The 21,515-nt window shown below is 43.6% G+C and overlaps 1 protein-coding gene across 3 annotated transcripts in view; it reads left to right on the top strand.

Moving 5' to 3' along the window:
* The window catches only part of TERT (telomerase reverse transcriptase), a 381,041-nt gene that overhangs the window by 44,353 nt on the left and 315,173 nt on the right, over positions 1-21,515 (top strand). For all 3 annotated transcript variants that reach the window (XM_077491847.1, XM_077491845.1, XM_077491846.1), the window contains exon 3: positions 10,040-10,235. In XM_077491847.1, coding sequence (XP_077347973.1) covers positions 10,040-10,235 — 196 coding nt within the window. The remainder of the gene's footprint in view (positions 1-10,039; positions 10,236-21,515) is intronic.

Genomic DNA, 21,515 nt, shown 5'->3' with positions numbered 1-21,515 from the left:
GGCATTTTATGGCCTTCGAAACTGTGATAGGTAGTAAGGAGTAAAATCAAAAATTTGCACCCTTAGAAATCCTGAAGGCAGTGATTGGTTTTCGGGGTGCCGTACGCGGCTAGACTCACAAAAAGTCCCACATATGTGGTATCCCCGTACTCAGGAGAAGCAGCAGAATATATTTTGGGGTGCATTTCCACATATAACTATGGCATGTGTGAGCAATATATCATTTAGTGACAACTTTTTGTAAACTTTTTTTATTTTATTTTTTGTGTCATTATTCAATCACTTGGGACAAAAAAAAAATATTCAATGGGCTCAACATGCCTCTCAGAAATTTCCTTGGGGTGTCTACTTTCCAAAATGGGGTCATTTGGGGGGGGGGGGGGTTTGTACTGCCCTGCCATTTTAACACCTCAAGAAATGAGATGGGCAGTCATAAATTAAAAGCTGTGTAAATTCCAGAAAATGTACTCTAGTTTGTAGACGCTATAACTTTTGCGCAAACCAAAAAATATACGCTTATTGACATTTTTTTTACTAAAGACATGTGGCTGAATACATTTGCCCTAAATGTATGACTAAAATTTAGTTTATTCGATTTTTCTTATAACAAAAAGTAGAAAATATCTTATTTTTTTTTTTTTTCAAAAAAAAAAAAATTCGGTCTTTTTCCATTTATATCGCAAAAAATAAAAATTGCAGAGGCAATCAAATACCACCAAAAGAAAGCTCTATTTGTGGGAAGAAAAGGACACAAATTTCGTTTGGGTACAACATTGCATGCCTGCGCAATTACCAGTTAGTGCAGTGCGAAATTGTAAAAAGACCTCTGGTCCTTAGGCTGTTAATTGGTCCGGGGCTGAAGTGGTTAAAGTCAAGTGGTTTTCAGAGAGATTAATCTCTACTCTCCTCCAATAGCAGGAAAAAGGAGACACGCCGGATATATAAAAAGGTCTGGCTTTGTTTCAACGAGTGGTGTGTGGGAAGCTCTTTTTCAGTGCAGAGCCCCATAGCTGTGTTGGAGTTTCTACAGTGCGGGGCGGACAAGGGATTATCCATAGCTACCCTGAAGAGTCGGGTGTCAGCACTTGGTGCTTATTTAGAAAGATCTCTGGCCACCGACCTGTGGGTGGTCAGATTCTTTAAGGCCTTGTCTAGACAGAGACTGGTCGGAGGTCCTCCCTTTCCCAGTTGGGACCTATCCTTAGTTTTTCTTTAGAGCCTCCCTTTGAGCTTTAAGACAAATGTTTGTTTGCTAAAGGATCTCACCCTAAAGATGTTATTTTTTGTTGCAGTAACAACTGCCAGGAGAGTCAGCGAGATTGAAGCTTTATCTATTAGACCTCCTCCTTTTTTGTGTTTTTTTTTTTTTTTTTTTTTTCCAGACCGGATAGTTCTCAGGGCTGATCCGGCCTTTTTGCCCAAGGTGGCTTCGGGGTTTCACAGAAGCCAGGAGGTAGTTCTATCTTCATTTTGTCCCAACCCCTTAGGTGAAGGGGAATGGAAATGTCATTTTCTTGATGTAAGGAGAAATGTCCTACAATACCTGGAGCTGACTAGGTCAGTGAGGAAGTCAGACTCTTTATTTGTTTTATTTTCCGGTGCCAGAAAAGGTTGCAGAGCATCTTGTCGCACTATTGGCAGATGGCTTAGGTCAACCATTGCGCAGGCTTATACATTAGCAGGGAAAGAGATCCCTACGGGTATCAAAGCACACTCCACCAGAGCCATGGCAATGTCTCGGGCAGAGAGGGCTGGAGAAACGCCAGAACAAATCTGCAAGGCTGCAACATGGTCCATCTACTCCACCTTTTGTAAAGCATTACAGAGTGGACCTGGTGTTGACAAGTGAGCAGACCTTTGGTCGGAAGGTTCTGCAAGCTGTAGTTCCACCCTAGTTGGTAAGTGCTCACTTTATCCTCTCATAGTGGCTGTCCTGAATGACGATAAGGGAAAATTAAAGTTACGCTTACCGGTAACGTCTTTTCCTGTAATCTTTCAGGACAGCCCTAGTTACCCACCCAAAGCTTTGGGGTGGTCTTGTTAAAGACCATAACGCAGCATGACAATGATATTTGAGTGTGTTATTAACGTGTTCTTGTGTCTCCCCAGCTGGCCGGAGGTGATCTTGAAAGAACTGAGGTCAGGCAGGGAAAGTAAGAATTTATGGGCTGGCGCAGTGTTTCCTAGAGGAAGAGGAGGAGACTATCTCTTAGTGACTGTCCTGAAAGACTACAGTAAAAGACGTTATCGGTAAGCGTAACTTTTTTAAAAAAATGGAAAAGCCATGCTTGTCCGCCAGGATATTCGCAGCAGCCACAATATTTGCTCCATTGTCATGCACAATGGCAATTTATTTTCTGAGCTGGAATTTCTAATTTTTCAGTGACCTCCTCCAACCATTCTGCAATATTTGCTGCTGTATGTCTGTCTTCCTGAGGCATGGTAGTGAGGCAGATAGAAATCATCTTCCAATCCTCCGCTATGTAGTGGCATATAATGCCAAGGAAAGCCTTGGTCGCTATACTACATATGTCTGCAGTAATGGCAATTCTGCTTTCATTAGTGCTGATGGCATCCTTCACATTCTGAAATGCCTCCTGGTACTTTCTCTCCACTAGTTTGGTAAAATGGGTTCTTGATGGTAAAGTATATCCAGGGTTCAGTACACTGATCATGCTTTTAAATCCTCTGTCTTCAACCATGCAGTGGCCGCATGTCGGTGACTAGCATTTTCATGACAGAATCTGTTATAACTGCTGATTGTTGGGGAGTGCACAGACGATTTTGCTGCACAAACTGTCATGGTGCGCTGTTTCTTTCTGCAATGAAAAAGATAATGTGTATGATTAGTATGCAGGAAAAGCTATTTCTATGCAACTCTATATTTTTCGGGTTTAACTTGCCGTCTTGATGTTTCACCTTCCACTGTGAACCCCACGTGTTTCCGTTTTCATGTGCTCGTTCATTGTTGTGCTTCCGTGCCATGTAAGTTCAGTTTTTACAAACTTTTGCAGGTGACCTCCTCCTTTGCAGCATTTAAATTTAAAATGCTCCCATGCCTTAGAAGATTTGGATCGCACACCCTTTTCTGAGGTCATTGTGTCAGCAGCACCCTCTGCCATTTTTATAATTTTAGATTTTTTTTTTTGCAACTAGAAGTTAAAAAAAAAAAAAAAGTACAGAGATGTGTAATATTATGTATGTATTTATTGTACAGTTTCATAAAAAGTGATTATTCAATATTTATATGCACTGTTATTCCTCCCGGGGACACCAATGACGGGGCACTATTCCTCCCGAGGACACCAATGACAGGGCGCTCCCCCTGCCCCCCCCAAACACCAATGGGGCACTATGACTATTCTCCCCTCTCCCTCCCAGGAATATTTAGTTGGGGCACTGAATGTTGTACTGTGTGTGTGTGTGTGTGTGTGTGTGTTTTACTGTGTGTATTTAGCCGATAGCCGATAGCCGCTACCTTCTGTGGGAATGACGTCGGCGAAGAGGAGAGGCACGCCGTGGATGTGCAACGGCGAGTACTTGCCTGGTCACAGACAGCTGCGCCAAGGACACAGGAAGGATTACACAGGAGGGGAGGAATTTATTTATTTATTTATTTTTTTTTTTTTTTTTTTTTCAATGGACAGGCGGAAGGTGCGGACCAACTAATCGATAATGAAAATCGATTATTATCAATTAATTGTTGCAGCCCTACATGGCACTGGCAGTATCCCAGATAATATAACCTTGTATCTTCATTGTCATCTTCGTCGTGTTTGTCTTATGTCTTTGACTCCAAGGTGAACCAAGACAGTTGGGTCATGCCCAGCCTCTCCCAGTAACTGGTCTACCACCCATTGAACCCTTGCACCGGGGAGACAGCAACTCATTCAGTTGAGGCAGTCCTGGCAACAAATTATTCTATTAGTTCTGGATATAGAATCCTTGCTAACCACTAACTGTCTAGGCCCTTCTGCATTACTCTCACCACTTCTGGTAGATGAGACTACTCTCCCAACCTGTTGGGGGTAACAGTGATATCTAGGAAATCCACCTACACTGGGTCAGATCCCCAGACGATGTCATTGTGTTGACGAAACATGTCGGAGTTGATGTGCTGACGTCACCACGTACCAGGGTCTTAGTGGACGAGCGTCCATGTACAGCTGGCCAGCTATTTGATGATATCTATTTTTATATTGTAAATGCATTTTAATCTTTATTCCATAACATGGTCTAGACAGTATAATGCTATGGTGAGTCCCCTTGTTATCCCTAATATTTGGGGGAGTGTGGATCCTCTGGAGACATTTGCCTTGTCTCTAGGATATGAGCCCAGGGCTGGAGACTTTCGGTTCTCTTCTGGATAGAGGCCCTGACCGGGTTGCAGGTCACAAGCTTGTTAGTCGATAAGCCTGCATTTTATCTGGTGTCGCATCCTGGATACGGTGGTGGATTTGTCAAGAAATGCTAATATATTTTTTGCAACGCTTTTTTCACCTCACTTTAATCGATTTTCACGTATTGGTTGGTGTCAAGGAGGGTGGAATTTATACCCTTCCATCCAAGGACTTTTTTTGCATGATTTATATGGACTTTTCAATTAAATTTTTTTTTTTAGCAATGAATTGATTTATTGATATATTCATCAGCTGATTATTTTATCATCCTTTTTATATATTTTTGTGTTTTTATTACACCTTTGGAATAGGTTTAGTTTTTAAGCACTTGGGGTATTCACTTATTCCCTTATTTAGCACTGCTACATTTCTTTCTGTACACTGGCATTGCCCAGTACTTTTAGGAGGAACGTTTCCAAGTATATTACTGTAAACTGTTCATCAGTTCTAGACCTAAATCAAGCTAGGGTTTTTTTTTTTTGTTTTTTTCCCCAGGAGAAATTTCTAGCTCTTCCCAGAGTCAGACTTTTCAGTCCAGCAACCTCCCAACACTTTGCTACTGCTTGAGTATCTGGGACATATACTAGCCGACATTTGCATAATTCCACTCTAGACCCACAGTTCAGTCCTTGGACAGGCTGATTCTTATAACACCAAATATCAGGTTATACCTGGCCTGGTGGTGCTGAAATCCTGGTCAGAAGCTAAGAAAGTCATTCCTTCTCGTCTCATGAACAGATCCTTATAATGCATGTGAGATTGTCGGGATGGGGAGGAGTCCTGAACACCCTGTCGGTGCAGGAAACTTTGATATCAGAGCGGTTTCATATCTTAATTGACGTTCTGAAACTTAAGGCGATTTGGTGTCTGCAGTGCTGGGCACCTGGCAGGTCATTTGATAAGGATTCAGTGGGACAGTACCATGGCAGTGGCATGCAGCAACTATCTGGGAGGAAGCATAAGTCTGAGAAGGTAGAAAGGATTCAGTCCTTTGCAGAACTTCATATTCCAGCCTTGTCTGCCCTTTTAAATCCCAGACATAGACAACTGGCATGCAGACTACCTCAGCCAGAAATGCCAGGACATGATTGAAACATCACTACACCTGGGGGTGTTCGAGAACCTGTGTCACAGGTGGGGGACTCTGGAAGTGGACCTCCTGGCATTCAATTTCAACAGCAAACTGCATAGGTTTATTTCGGGCACAGGAATCTTCAAGCATAAACAGTGGCTGTTCTGGTGGCTCCATGGGATTAGTATAGTCTGACCTATGTCTTTCCTCCCCTGAAACTCCTTCCTGGTGTGCTCCATGGAATCCATGGAGTGTATACCCATGATTCTCATAGCCCCCATGGACTGGCCCAGGTGGATCTAATATTTTGACCTGATTAGACTTCTGGTTGACGCTATGTGGGATTTTCCAGATCCTCCAGATCTTCTGTCCCAGGGACTGGTTTACCATCCTGCTTCATGGTTGGGCTTTAACAGTGTGGTTGTAAAAGTCCCAGGTCCTGAAGGATAGAGGCATCTCTGCATCAGTGATTACCACAGTGCTAAAAAGTTAGGAAGTCTATTTTCTCTAATGTCTGTTCTCACAGATGGAAGGCATACTTGAGTTTTTGCAAGGCAAAGAACTTTTACCCCAGGATATCCTCTGTTGGCTATTCTACAAGTGGGGTTGGTTCAGTGTTTGGCTTTGAATACAAAGAAGTTTAAGATTTTGGTAGTTGCGATCTTGTTTCAAAGACCACTAGCTTTTTATTCTTTGTCATATGGCTCCCCTCCATGGGATCTTGAGTCTCTTGGCTCTTCAACTAAATGCCCTTTGAGCCTATCAGGGATATTTTGCTTTGTACTTTCACCCATGACTTTGCTTTCCTCATTGTCATCACTTTTGTGAGTCGAGTGTCTGAATTTGATAATAAATATCCTATAAAGAACCCTTTTTCTGGTCTTGCATAGGGTAGTGGAGAGGCAAAATTGCAGTGTCGTTTTGTAGTTTCCTGTGGCCGCAGTTCATCACATCTAAGCGTACATTAAAGAGGAGTTCCACCCCCCCCCCCCCCAAAAGTAATTAATGTGCATGAAATTAAGACATTTGGAGAATTTTTTTTTTACTTTATGCCTGTTGCTATTTGGTCCCTCGAAATCTGCCTCCATCACTTCTGCTCCAGATGTCACTTCCCTCGGCGCCTCCGCTCGCTACTGCTCCTGGGAGATGTGTGTCATTTCCCAGGAGTCAGTGGGCTGCGCCAATGCTAGTTTGCCATAACAGGACAGGCGCTTCTGACGCAGCTGCCGCCCGTTGATGTGGCAACCTGTATACTTTACAGTGCATTACTGCGCATGTGTGAGAACAGGATGGTGCATGCTGGTCCAGCAGCAGCACCGTATCACAGTACAGGATGCTTGTGGGCTTCACATGCCCACAAGCAGAATGAACATAACACCAAGATCAAAGTTATTTAAACGGATGAAACCGGACATCGGGGGAGAAATAAAACAGACGCGAGTGTTAAAACACCTTTTTAAATGCTTGTAAATGTCTATAGTTTGTAGTTCAAACTCCACTTTAAGCCTTAGATAGTTCCAGGCTTTTGTCTCAGCTGGTACATTGTTCTTCTTTCCTTCTGGCTCTCGTTTATCAGGTGATCTTGCTTCATTGTCTACATGTAGTCTTATGGTGTGCTTGTGTACCTCATACTACTTCTATTAGGAAGCTGTCATTACTTATGATCCACATAAAGGAAAACCTGATTCTCCTTCCACAATATACCATATTGGCCACAATTTATTTTTTACCAAAAATCCTTTTGTAGGCTGCGGTTTCTTCCTATAGTCTCTGCCTTTGTGTTCCTTAAGTACTAGAAATAGATGTTATGACCATTACAAAAATACCATGTATACCGTATGGGCCTGGTAAATTTTGTACCATTGACCACAAGATAGAAAGTATGGGGAAATACAAAATTGTAGAGTTGCCATTAGAACAAGAGACGAGGGTAGATCTTACAATGGAAACAAATGTGGTGATAGCTGTGGAATTAAAAAATTCCTCTTGCTTTGGGAGATCTGCAGTGAGATTTTTTTTCTTCACTTAATGTTGTATCTTTAGGACAGCAAGTAAAGTAAAATTTTCTCAACAGAGCACAGAAAGCAATACATAACTTAATAGGGCGTTTCCTACTCTATCCAAAGCTAAATGTAAAAGTACTAATATTAAATGCCGCTGAAAGTCCCTGTGTACATTTAGGATGCTATTGCATAGTCTGCCATTTCAGACTGTGATTTAAACGAAAGGTAGATATAATCTAATTTATTGTTAATCAGTATAGTATGGTATTTTGTAAGATAATATGGATTGTAAATTGGAAAATGGACTTTATAGGCACACGCATAGAATTTGTAAAAATGAATTGAAGTTTTTAATTGGATAGAGTTAAAAATCATGATTTACAAACATTTATTTAAAAAAGAAAATGTTTATGTAACCCCAAACACTCATAACGCCTACAAATTTATATATTAATCCAAATAGGTGCCAGTAGCAGCATCAAATGGGAATGAGGTGCATGGAGTAGTTGAGTCACAGTATGAGGTCACACAGAGAAATGCCTCTACATGTTACGCTCACACCTGCGTTCTTCAGGAGATTGTGGATTTGATATATATGTAAAATAACATCAAGTAAGTATAGCATCATATCCAATACATAAAACAAAAACGATAAAAACAATGGGATGGTAATTTTTAGTAAAATCCAGCGAAGTAGAGGCCCAAGTCCGGTGACCACTAGGGGGTAGGAAACAACCCTCCCATGATGGCACGTATATCTATATCTATAGATCTAGTAACAAGATAAGCCAGGTAATAGGTCTAACAAATCGGATATTGCATACTGTATTACACTTGCATAATAAACAGTCATACAGTTTTTATGCTGTATTATTTAGAAACCTTCTCATAATGTAAGTATTTGCATAATGAGGAGGAGGAAGCACCTCCCAGAAGAAAGTTAGCACTTTTAGCCAACACCTCTCTTTTGAACAGGTGTGCTTTAAAATAGTGGTCCCCAAACTTTTAGGTACCGGGGGCTGCTTCATGGAAGATGGATGGATGTGTGTGTGTGTGTATATGTATATGTATATGTGTGTGTGTGTATATATATATATATATATATATATATATATATATATATATATATATATATATATATATATATATATTAGTTATTATTATTATTCCAACCGGTGGTGGGGTTGGTGTTGGCGCTTCAGTCAATTTGACACCGCGTCAGTAATAGTGTCAGGTTGATTGATGCACGTTACATTATTTCTATTATTTTAATATATCCACTCACCATAGCTTGACACTTGCAACTGTAGCCTGCCACCAGATGCAGCTTGTCGCATGCCACTGTAGCCTGCCACCAGATGCAGTGTCATGGTTATGCAGTAATCTTCCTCTGTTTGCTTACCTCTCCTCATTTGTTCAGACTGAGGCCAGCCACTTCCACCTGGTGGTTTTTATAACCTCTTTTCTAAGCATGGCTCCATTCCAGGCCCTTACAGGAACCCTATATTAACCTGAGCACTGCAAGCCAGCGGTGCTGATCAACCATTGTGTATTCATTGTGTTTGGCTTCCTTTTTCCTGCTTGCCGTGTGCTCTACGTTTGTCTCTGTTACCGACCTTGGCATGTCCTCAACAATTCCTGTCTGCTTGTGACCTTGACCTTTTTGGCATGTCCCCGACCATCCCTGTCTGCCTGTGACCCTGAACCTTTGGTGTGTACTCTGTTGTTCCTGTCTGCTGGTTGCCCTGACCTCTGCTTTATCCCCTTACTATCCTTGTTGTTCCAGCCTGCTGCTTCATTCTCCTGTAGTCTGTGATCTGTGAGACCCCAGGGGCCGCAACATGGAGCCAGACTGCAGTGATGTCCATCTTCACCACTAGAGGCTCTGGTGAACACACCTGCTGGTTCTTAGACTCTGTACCCTGGGGTATCTATGCTCTAGCTCCTACTGGGATCTGTGTTGGTGATCCAGTAGACCTGTGTCCTTTATCTCCCTGGGTACAATCCGCAGCAGTCAGTCCTAAGGTCCACTACCTAGCGGTGCACTTCCGACTCCTACAGAGTGCATCTGTCACCTGGTCTCAGGTGACCTGACATGCAGCTTGTCACTGGAGCCTGCCAGATGCAGCTTTGTCAGTGTTTGCAGTGAGTTAACTTTACTAAAGTAAAACCTCTTGCAACCTTGCCCTCTCCCCAGTGCTACGGTCTCAGCATGCGTCTGTCCGCATTCGATTCTTAATGAGCGGGGTACCTAAAACTGGCACATGCACAGTTAACAGTAGGGTTCCGCTTCTATGATAATCTTGTGGGCTGCTGATCTCAGAGGAGGTGGTGCCTACGGTGGTGAGGTGAGGGCTGAATATAAACAACGAGCCAGGTTTCTGCTCCCCAGCCACTCATCCTTCCGCGTGGCCCAGTCTCGAGCAGGCTACGGACCGGCACCACTCCACAGCTCTGGGGTTGGGAACCTCTGCTTTAAAAGAAAGAAATTGCACATTCCCAATAGTATGTGGATCTATTTGTTTTTTTTTGTTTTTTTAACCAAAGTTATTTTTTTATTGTAGGTTATCACTTTGTTCCTGCATCAGAGCACTTATTACGAGAGAGAATACTTTCACAATTCTTGTACTGGCTGATGGACACTTATGTTGTTCAGCTATTAAAGGCATTTTTTTACATCACTGAAACCATGTTTCAGAAAAACAAGCTTTTCTTTTACCGAAAATGTATCTGGAGACAACTTCAAACCATTGGCATTTGGTAAGATTTTGCTTTTATTTGTATGTAATTAAATTCATCTTTGACCAGGGCCTTGACTGAAACAGATGTTAGCAGATACATTTCAGCTTAGTTCTTGCGATGACATAAATCCTCTGATAGTATCACACACCAATTTTGGGGTGGCAACGACGACACCCGCTTCATACTTCTGCATACAGTGGATATAACAAGTCTACACAACCCTGTTAAAATGTCAGGTTTCTGTGATGTTAAAAACTGAGACAAAGCTAAATTTCAGACCTTTTTCCACCATTTTAATATGACCTATAAACTGTAAAACTCAATTGAAGAACAAACTAAAATATTTTGGGAGGGGGGGGGGGGATAAAATCGTGTTAAGAATTAAGCAATCACATTAAAACTCATGTCTCAGTCAGTACACACCTGCCATCATTTAAAGTGCCTTTGATTAACCCCAAATAAAGTTCAGCTATTCTACTAGGTCTTTCCTGACATTTTGTTAGTTGCTTCTTGCAGCAAAATCCATGTTCCGCAGAGAACTTTCAAAGCATCAGAGGGATCTCATTGTTTTAAAAGGTATCGGTCAGGAGAAAGGTACAAAAGAATTTCCAAGGCATTAGATATACCATGAAACAGTCAAGATAGTCCTCATCAAGTGGAGAAAATATGGCTCAACAGTAATGTTACCAAAAACTGGACGTCCTTCCCAAAATTGTTGAAAAGACTGGTCAGGGAGACTGCCAAGAGGCCTACAGCAACATTTAAAGGAGCTGCAGGAATATCTGCCAAGTACTGGCTGTGTGGTACTGTTAAAATACCGTTAATATGGTATTTATATTGATATACTGTAAATTATATTTTAAAGTTTAAAGTTCCAAGAAAGTCCATTCAGTTGTTGTGTAAAAACTAAAAAATTGATTTATAATCGTAAAATATTACAAGAACAATATCAAAATGTAGAATGTAAAAATAACATCAATAATGTATTGTATTCTTTTTATTTTTTATTTTTTTGCACTAATTCTTCTTTATTAAAACATTTTAAACACAGAATAACAATGATTTTCACAATTCACAAGAATATTCATTTCATACATAAGAAATACAAAGGCGAAACTGTACACAACCCACAAGTTGCCACAGGCTCACCTTACAATTTTTCCCCTACCCCCCACCCAACCCACCCCCCCTCTTCGAACACACACTGCTGGTACCAGCCGCCCCAATCATGGTTGGCTGGTTGGAGGATGAAGGATGCCAGTCGATACAGAGAGGAAAAAGTAAGAAAGAGAAAAAAAAAAAAAAAAAGAAGAAAGAAAAGAAAGAAAGAAGGAACAAGGGGCGGACAAGAGGCCCCCCATCCCCCCCCCCCCGAGGACACCCCCTTAAGGAGGTCCACCGGGGGGGGCAAGAAGGGCCTCCTGCCCTAGGCCAGCCAGGCCGATACTAGGGTCACCCCTCAGCAGACTCGTCCAGGGGGTAGCCCATTTCGATCAGCCAAGGTTTCCATATTGCCCCGAATTTTTTTAAATTGTTTTTTTTTATAAACATTGCTCTTTCACACCAAATTGTGTAGTTAATTGCATTAACCCAATGTTCAAGTACAGGGGGATTTTTAGCTTGCCAATTTATTGCTATCAGCCGTCTAGCCTGGTACAAGCACCTTAATACGGACACCTTAGTTGGAGGGGAGATTCTACCCTCTTCCAAAATCCCCAGTAAACAAGTCCTGGCCTCTGGTTTCAGGGCGGTCTTAAAAATCCTATTTATTCTATGTACAATTCCTATCCAATACCTATACAGTTTTGGGCATTTCCATACCATATGATAAAGATCCCCCGATGCCCTGCATCTGGGGCAGTCGTCTCCAGGTTTTCTACCCATTTTCCACATCTTATGGGGGGTGTAGTATGCCCTATATATAAGGAGCAAATGGGACACTCGCTATATAAATGCAGTGATTCCTGTGTAAATGACACTGGCAGTGAAAGGGTTAACCTGTGGGTGGCAGTGTAGGGGTTAAGTGTTCCTAGGGGTGTGTTACTAACTGTGGGGGGGTTGGGCTTTCATTTAGTGTACACTGATCTCTGCTCCAATCACATGGAGCAGAGATCAGCGTCACTAGTTGCTAGGCAGAATGAGAAAATGTTGTTTATACAGCATTTCCTCCATTCCGCCGCTCCGTGAGACGATCGCGGGGATGCCCGCGGCGATCGAGTCCGCGGGTCCCGCGACCGGACTCACGGAGGTCCCGACCAGCGCGGGAGCGCGCCGCCGGCGGCGCGCTCCCGATGGCACGGCGGCAACGAATATTGGATGTACATGTACGCCAATATGCCTGCCCGTGCCATGCTGTCGACGTACATCGTCGTGCGCTGGTCGGGAAGTGGTTATAGTAATTCATATTCAACTGAATAATTTTTTATGAACAAAAGAATAGTCCAGTAATGTAAATAAGTACTAAATAAAGCAACCAAAATAAATTGGACAGTGGACACAGAAGATAAAATCCTAAAATAAAATACAAAATTATAAATTTAAAGTTACTACAGCATATTCTGCAGTGCAGACTGCAGTCAGTGCACATTGAACCATAACAACAAAATAAAAAAAATAAAAATATAATATAAAAATAAAATGACTAAGACTAAGTCTAAGAAGACTTAAAGTCTTAGACTTTATTATGTTTCCACTTAAATCAGAACTAGTAGTAATTCAGTTCTCTCTCCCTAAGGTGTCAGCGGCTGCATGTGCGATAAGTGTATGTATGTAGATGCGAGTTGCGTACATAGTCATATATTGTAGACCACACTGTGTTCTGGCCCCCCGGGTATGAGCGGAGACATCCCGGGACACAGACTAGTCTACAGTCTGGTCTACAGCAGAGGTGCTCAGCCAATCACAGCAAGCAATGTAGACTAGTCTGTGTTTCTGGAACACAGTGGGGTATAGCGTATAGTACTGGAGTATGTAGATGGCCACAGATACAGAACATACAGTTTTGCACATGCAGCGGGCTGAAAGCTTAGGGAGAGACAATCAATGACTGACAGTTTGTCCCAACAACAAACTATGTGTAAAGAAGAACATAATATGGCAGACGGCTGTTATTCTGTTTCACAGTATCTGTAAAATCTATAAGTTTAACATATGCTAAATGCATTGAAAATTTTTAAATTCCTTTTTTCTCAACTTGAAAACTAGTAATTCCCCCCCCCCCCCCCCCCCAAATTCTCTCCCTAAGGTGTCAGTGGCTGCATGTGCGACTAAAAGTGTATGTATGTAGCTGCGAGTTACATACATAGTCATACAGTAGACCGCACTGTGTTCCGGGCCCCCGGGTATGAGTGGAGACATCCCAGAACACAGTCTACAGGAGAGGTGCCCAACCAGTGGCCCGGGGGCCACATGTGGCCCGCGACCTCTTGCTCTAGGATGGCTGGTCCGCAAGCCCAGATTGCAGGTTGCCTACCCACCATGGCAGAGCATCAGTGTTGTGAATGAAGCCAGCGGTAGAGAAAGCAAGCAGCTGCGGAACAGAGCTGCATAAGCCAATGCTTCCTGTATAGCACCGGTTCCTGTCATAGGCGGAGTGATACCAACAATCACAGTGTATATAGGGACATATCTGTTCTGCAGTGGTTACTGGGTTGCTTTCAAATTGATTTGCAGGTGTACTGCAGAGCACCTACGGCTTACCTGCACTGAGCCATAGACTTTTGGTTTTACCTGTGGATTTGGTGCACTTTCAGAAAGCACCACACCTGCAGAATATAATAGAATTCTATGGCAAAGTACAGCTAACCCGCAGGAAAGCCACAGGTGAACTGCGCTGCACCTACGGTGTGGGTAGATCAGACCATCAGTGTCTAACCCAATCGGACCCTCCATACACCTCTTGAGCGGCAGATGTAAACAGACTTGTGTCCGTTTATACCCGCCTATCTCCAATCGGATCTGCTAAAAAAAAAAAGAAGTGAATCCGTCCCCTTCCATTTTATCAGATCAGAGGGCCCATAGAGAAGAGTGGGCTGTGTCTTTGTCCACTTTGCATAGGCAGAGTGGACGTGGAGCTGTCATCTGCCCACTCTGCTCATTGTGGCCCGCAACTGGTTACGAAGTCGCTTATATGGCCCTCACTCTTCAAAAGGTTGGGCACCCCTGGTCTACAGTTTGGTCTACAGCAGTGGTGCTCAGGCAATCACAGAAAACAATGTAGACTAGTCTGTTTCTGGAAGTCTGTGCCCATATATGGAACACAGTGAGGTATAGTGTATAGTACTGGAGTATGTGGACAGTCACAGATACAGAACATACAGTTTTGCATTTGCACATGCAATGGGCTGACCGTTTATGGAGAGACATAGTTTGGCCCAACAGCAACAAACTATGTATGTACAGTACTAGATTAAAAGCTGGAGTTCTCTCTTAAATTGAAGTGCAAAAAAACTGTACAAGGTAGAAGCACTACAATGAACAACCAACTAATGGCAGTATGGCACAACTAGACAATTGGAACATACTGGTAGTCAGTCATACTATGTTGTATGTTCCAATTGTCCAATAGCACAGTCCAATGCCAATTCATTTACTATGTTCAACAACTTGGTAAATTAATTGGTCTATGCTATGGATTTATAAATCTATTTCAGTAAAAGTGGCAGATTTCGCTTTAAGAACAAGTGGTGTTCAGCTTTCTCACAGGAGAGACGGTTTCTCTTCTTCTCAAGAATGAGATGCTACACTGAATAGTCTCTCACTCTCTGTACTGGTGCTTGGGGCAATTAAATATCTGTGTGCAATCTGTGCAAGCAAAGGAAAGCGTTGCTGATGTGCCAGTACGCAAGGGGATTGTCACTTCTGGCGATAGGCTGTAAAGCTAAATATCCAGCTGTTGGGTAGCTGCACTTGTTGTGGCACTGCTATGGACCTGGGTGCATTCATGTTAGATTTCTGAAAACATATCAAATATAGAGGGAGCTTGTTCCTCTTTACTTGTATGCAACCCATTCTTCTCGCTTGCCTCTGTGCTACACCTCAAAGCTCCTTCACCAGATGCTTCCACCACCTCCATTTGTGCCTGTATCATTTCCCGTGCATGCTGCTTTTTCGCAACATTAAAATAATGCTCTTTAAATCGAGGATATAGTACTGTTGCAATGCAGTACAGAGGGTTGGACTCGGTGTCTTGAAACCGGTTAGTAACGGCCTCCAGTAGAGTGGTTTTAGCCGTTTTTACACCATGGTCTGTTTAAATCTCTTTTCCTAGCAGACGCTTCAGTGCCACAATCAATGGAATATCATCTGAAATGGAAGCGTTAGTTGAGCTTATTACTTTTGTTAACTATTCAAATAGAGATAGAAGAGACAAACTATTTTCAACTATCATCCACTGATGTGCGCTCAGTGTTGCCGGCAGCTCGTAATCTGCAATGTATGCAGCTAAAACACGGTTTTGTTCAAAAAGACTTTGCAGCATATAGTAGGTGCTGTTCCAATGAGTGGCTACATCTTGCTGCAGTTGTTTCGGTGGCATTCCAAACTGTATCTGCAAAGCTTGTAATCTGGAATAAGCAAGCGGAGAATGCTTAAAGTGACCCACAATTTTTCTTCCTTTTGATACAATATCAAATATGGTGCGCTGACTCAGCAATCCTTCATTCACAGCCAATTACAGCTTGTGCCATACACGGTATGCTTTTAAGTTCACTGTCCTCCATTGCCTTTGCCATGTTCCGCGCATTATCTCGGACAACCAAATGTACTTTAGACTTCTCAATGTGTCAAGTGTCAAGCATAGATTTTAAAGTGTCAGCTATTTCTGCTGCAGTATGTGATCCAACAAACTCGCGTGCTTTAAGTAGGTTGTTTTGCAATTGAAATTTGTCATCTATCCACTGCGCTGCCAGGCTAAGCGTGCTCGTTGGACTGACGTCTGACCTCCAAATGTCGGTAGTAAAACTGATTGTTCTGATGTCGGTAGTCATGAGTTCATGAACGTGTTTTCTAACACTACAAAAAATTCAGGTAGACAGGTTTCTGCAAAATAGCGTCTGCTTGGTAGTGAGTAACACGGCTCGACATCCGAAGTTTCTCCTGCCGCTACTGCGCATGTGCGAATTTCGGTGCCATTATCGTCAAGAATTCCCTTTTGGCAAAATGCCGAAAAGGCAATTTTCGGCCGGTATGTTTAGTCGGCCAAAATTTCGGTGCATCCCTAATAATTTGGAATATGTTACAAATTGTTTAGTTATATCTGGGGTTGAGTGTATTTTGCAGCACGATGCATCTGTGAGTGAGTGTGTTGTATTAGCTTTTTTGGCTTGTAGTGCTTTCTCTAGCTTTTTACTGGCTTTATTGCCATATTCATAGAAGTTCTTTTGGGAAAGTATTTATTTGTGTCAAATTTGTTTGCCCAACAAGTCCAGTATCTCTTTTTCTAGTTGTGTCAGGGTATTTAAGGAGTCTAGGGCTTGTGTGTGTTTGTATGCTAATTCCAGCTGTCGTATCCGGGTGGTCAGCTCGTTTAAAATGTTTTTTTTTTTTTCCCTTTAGCATCTGCTGCAATAAGTATACCCCTAATTACACATTTATGGGCTTCCCAAGTAATTGGAGGATTAGTATCGGCGTGTTTGTTATCCACAAAATATTGTGTAATGCTGCTAGTAACATCTGCAGCTTTGGTCTGATCAGTGAGTAGAGAACGGTCTAATCTCCAGGAATGAGAGCGTGTATATGTCAGGGAACGTTATAGTCATTGAGATTGGGTGGTAATCTGAGAAAAACATTGGGTCAATGGACGTGTGTTGGAGGATGGGAAGATCGTTTTGTGAAATGAAGAGCTAGTCTATTCTTGAATATTTGTTGTGTGGTGCTGAAAAAAAAAGTGAAGTCTTTTCCATTGGGATTTAAAGTGCGCCATGTGTCATTAACCACTTGCCGCCCGCCCTATAGGCAATTGACGGCAGCAAAGTGGTTTCATAATCCTGACCGGACGTCATATGAAGTGATCAGGATTATGAGCCGCTGCGCGCCCCCGGGGGGCGCGCATCGCGGCGATCGTTGTTGCGGGGTGTCAGTCTGACACCCGGCAACTACGATCTCGGTAAAGAGTCTCCGACGGAGACTCTTTACCACGTGATCAGCCGTGTCCAATCACGGCTGATCACAGTGTAAATGGGAAGAGCCGGTGATCAGCTTTCCCTCACTCGCGTCTGTCAGATGCGAGTAGAGGAGAGCCGATCGGCTGCTCCTCTGACAGGGGGGGTCTGTGCTGATCGATTATCAGCACAGCCCCCCCGAGGATGCCCACACTGGACCACCAGGGACGCCACCAGGGAAAAGGTAATCCTCCCTAGACCACCAGGGTTGCCAGTCAGCACAATGGATGCCAATCAGTGCCCACAATGGGCATCACTGGCATGCATTGTTTGGCACTGATTGGCATCCATTACTATAGTATAACACCTGTGCCGCCTATGAGTGCCCACCTGTGCCACCCACCTGTGCCACCTATCAGTGTCCGTCCGTGTTGCCCATCCGTGCCACTTCATTGGTGCCCATCAGTGTAGCCCCATCAGTGCCCATCAGTGAAGGAGAAAACGTACTTATTTACAAAGTTTTGAAACTGAAACAAAAAAAAACATTTTTTTTTTCAAAATTTTCGGTATTTTATTTGTAGCGCAAAAAATAAAAACCGTAGAGGTGATCAAATACCACCAAAAGAAAGCTCTATTTGTGGGAAAAAAATTATAAAAATTTAATTTGGGTACAGTGTAGCATGACCGCGCAATTGTCATTCAAAGTGCGACAGCGCTGAAAGCTCAAAATTGGTCTGGGCAGGAAGGTGTTTAAGTGCCCTGTATTGAAGTGGTTAAGCAATAGAGTTTGAAGTTTGGTTTTGATGGATCACAGAGCTGTATATGGGAGAGATGACCTGCCTTTGGAGGTGTTAAGAAGGGGGTTTAGGGGGATATTAAAGTCTTAGGGTTCCATCTTGAAAAACTGTCAAGGACTGAACAATTTCACTAAAGGTTACCTGTTTAGTGTTTGGGACATATATGTTGTCCAGAGTGAGTTTTCTACCCTTATAAGAGCCTTTTAAAAACAAGAATCTGCCTTTTCCATCAACCAATGTGTCAGTCATTTGGAAAGGGCAGTGTTTTGCCAGCAGTATGGAGACCCCTTTAGATTTTAACTCCAAGTTCGTAGAGTGGTAAGCAGTGGGGTAATGATGGTTTTGGAGTTTCAGTGTTGAATCGGTACGAAAATGAGATTCTTTTTCTTATTCATATTATATTTGCTTTACTATGTTTCATAATTAGTAGTTGAGATCATCTTTTATGGTAGGTTAAGTCCCTTTTACGTTTAGTGAAATGATTTTTATTGAAAGCTGGTCAACCTTGGGTGATGATGAGGCTATTATAATGCAGTTATGTGGGTCTGTTATGCCTTGGAGAGGTACATGTTATGAGAGCTGCGGTAGATAGAAAAGGGAAAATTCAACGGGTAATAGTTTAAAAGTTACAATCTAGGGTGGAACCTGTTTAACGCATGTAATATCGTTAGGGGGGTGTACAAAGGTATGCGAATACTCTGGGTAGAATGTAGGATTTGGTTGGGAGAAGGGGATTCCGGTGACAGTTGAGATCCCGCTCAACTGTCCACACAGGGAAGTGTATAGTCCGGAAAGGAAATCAGTGGCATCTGGATTATTTATTAATAGAAGCTATTATAGCACGCTTAGATGCCACTGTGTGGGTGGTTGGTTGAATGACAAGAAGGGGTAATTTAGATGTGCCATCAGACCCTTAGCCTTATTCTCGCACTTTGGTATTTGAGTGGGGAATAACGTTTTTTTAAGCTTGAGTCATTGGTATCGTAAGTATGAGTATTTTGCAGTTTTGTTGTTATAATATATGTGGAGATCATAGCCGTTTTGAGGCGGTTGTTCATCACTTTAGGTTTCGACTTTAAACTGGGTTGCCGAACCAGAGAGGTTAAAAAGTAACTTAACGAACGTCGTTTTGTATATATATTGTTGTGTTCCACCCAGTGAGATAAGCGATCGCTACCATGAAACTTGAACTCCTCAACATGACGCAAACAAATGTGTTTGCGTCACTCTGCTAACTCTGGAGCATTGCTTTTGGAAAGTCCCTTGGGACAGACCTATTGCTTATGTATATTTACCATCCATAACCTTGATTACTGTCATCGTTATTTCTGTGTATGAAGTGTTATGGAGCATCCATTACCACTAGCTGGCGCCTTGGGATAGTGGTTTAATTATGTGACTTCAAACATAAAAGACATGGAGATCATTAGATATGTAAGTATATAATAAGGATGGTAAAGCAAATATGACATGCAATATGTCTTAAAATGGTGAAATCCTAAAATGAAAACAATTCTATATTGGCTAGCACATAGAAACTCACTAATTGATACCAGTTAAAACAGGAGAACCTCTTCAATAATGGGTATGAGGGAGCTAATAATGAGTCCATCAAAATTCTTGATTTGCTCACGGCGTCTTATTCTGGAATATTTCAAGGAGAGATGCTCCACCAAGTAGTCATTAGGTCCTCCCGGGTATGAGGGAGCTAATGATGAGTTTTCAAGTCTATACGGAGTGAGGTGTGTACAAGTATTGGGGATACGTTCATAATATATGGAAGTAGTTACGGTTCGTAATAGGGATGCACTGAATGGGTTTTTTGGTGCCGAAACCGATACTGAAAATGAAAAATACACTAGGCCGAAAACCGATACCGAAACAGCACCGATACCGAAAATGACTGTTTTTAAAAAATATTTTTATAAAGGAGGGGGGTCAGAGACTGGGGACATGGTTCAGGAGGGGGGTCAGAGACTGGGGACATGGTTCAGGAGGGGGGTCAGAGACTGGGGACATGGTTCAGGAGGGGGGTCAGAGACTGGGGACATGGTTCAGGAGGGGGGTCAGAGACTGGGGACATGGTTCAGGAGGGGGGTCAGAGACTGGGGACATGGTTCAGGAGGGGGGTCAGAGACTGGGGACATGGTTCAGGAGGGCGGTCAGAGACTGGGGACATGGTTCAGGAGGGCGGTCAGAGACTGGGGACATGGTTCAGGAGGGCGGTCAGAGACTGGGGACATGGTTCAGGAGGGCGGTCAGAGACTGGGGACATGGTTCAGGAGGGGGGTCAGAGACTGGGGACATGGTTCAGGAGGGGGGTCAGAGACTGGGGACATGGTTCAGGAGGGGGGTCAGAGACTGGGGACATGGTTCAGGAGGGGGGTCAGAGACTGGGGACATGGTTCAGGAGGGGGGTCAGAGACTGGGGACATGGTTCAGGAGGGGGGTCAGAGACTGGGGACATGGTTCAGGAGGGGGGTCAGAGACTGGGGACATGGTTCAGGAGGGGGGTCAGAGACTGGGGACATGGTTCAGGAGGGGGGTCAGAGACTGGGGACATGGTTCAGGAGGGGGGTCAGAGACTGGGGACATGGTTCAGGAGGGGGGTCAGAGACTGGGGACATGGTTCAGGAGGGGGGTCAGAGACTGGGGACATGGTTCAGGAGGGGGGTCAGAGACTGGGGACATGGTTCAGGAGGGGGGTCAGAGACTGGGGACATGGTTCAGGAGGGGGGTCAGAGACTGGGGACATGATAAAAGAGATAAGTGTGGTGTCCCCTCGTGCAGCCAGTGTGGTGTCCCCTCGTGCAGCCAGTGTGGTGTCCCCTCGTGCAGCCAGTGTGGTGTCCCCTCGTGCAGCCAGTGTGGTGTCCCCTCGTGCAGCCAGTGTGGTGTCCCCTGTGTAGTCAGTGATGCAGCAAAGAGAGAGGAGAGCCGCCACTGCCGTCTGGTTCAATAGAGCGCCGGGAACATTACAGCTTTAATTTCAATAGCTGTGTGTTCCCCCGTCGCGCGCCATTGCATACAGCCCCTCCCCCTTGTCCGGGGTACTGTGATAGATAGATCCCCATCCAATCTGGACGGGTGATCTGTCTATCAAAGTTTCCCGAACGAGGGGGAGGGGCTGTATGCGACGGCGCGCGACGGGGGAACACACAGCTATTGAAATTAAAGCTGTGATGTTCCCGGCGCTCTATTGAACCAGACGGTGAAGGCGACTCTCCTGCGCTATACACCTCCCCCCGCCCCCCGTTCCGTTTTCGGCTCAATTATCGGCCGTTTTTTCCTTTCGGCAAATTGCCGAAAGGGCCATTTTCGGCCGATATGTTTCGGCGGCTGAAATTTCGGTGCATCCCTACTTCGTAAGTAAGTGTCGTAGTCCTTTTGTAAGTCACGGT

Source organism: Lithobates pipiens, unplaced genomic scaffold (genome assembly GCF_037356315.1).
Source record: "Lithobates pipiens isolate NorthernLeopardFrog02 unplaced genomic scaffold, aLitPip1_a1.2 Scaffold_19, whole genome shotgun sequence".
NCBI lineage: Eukaryota > Metazoa > Chordata > Amphibia > Anura > Ranidae > Lithobates > Lithobates pipiens.
This window is presented reverse-complemented; position numbering and strand designations above follow the sequence as displayed.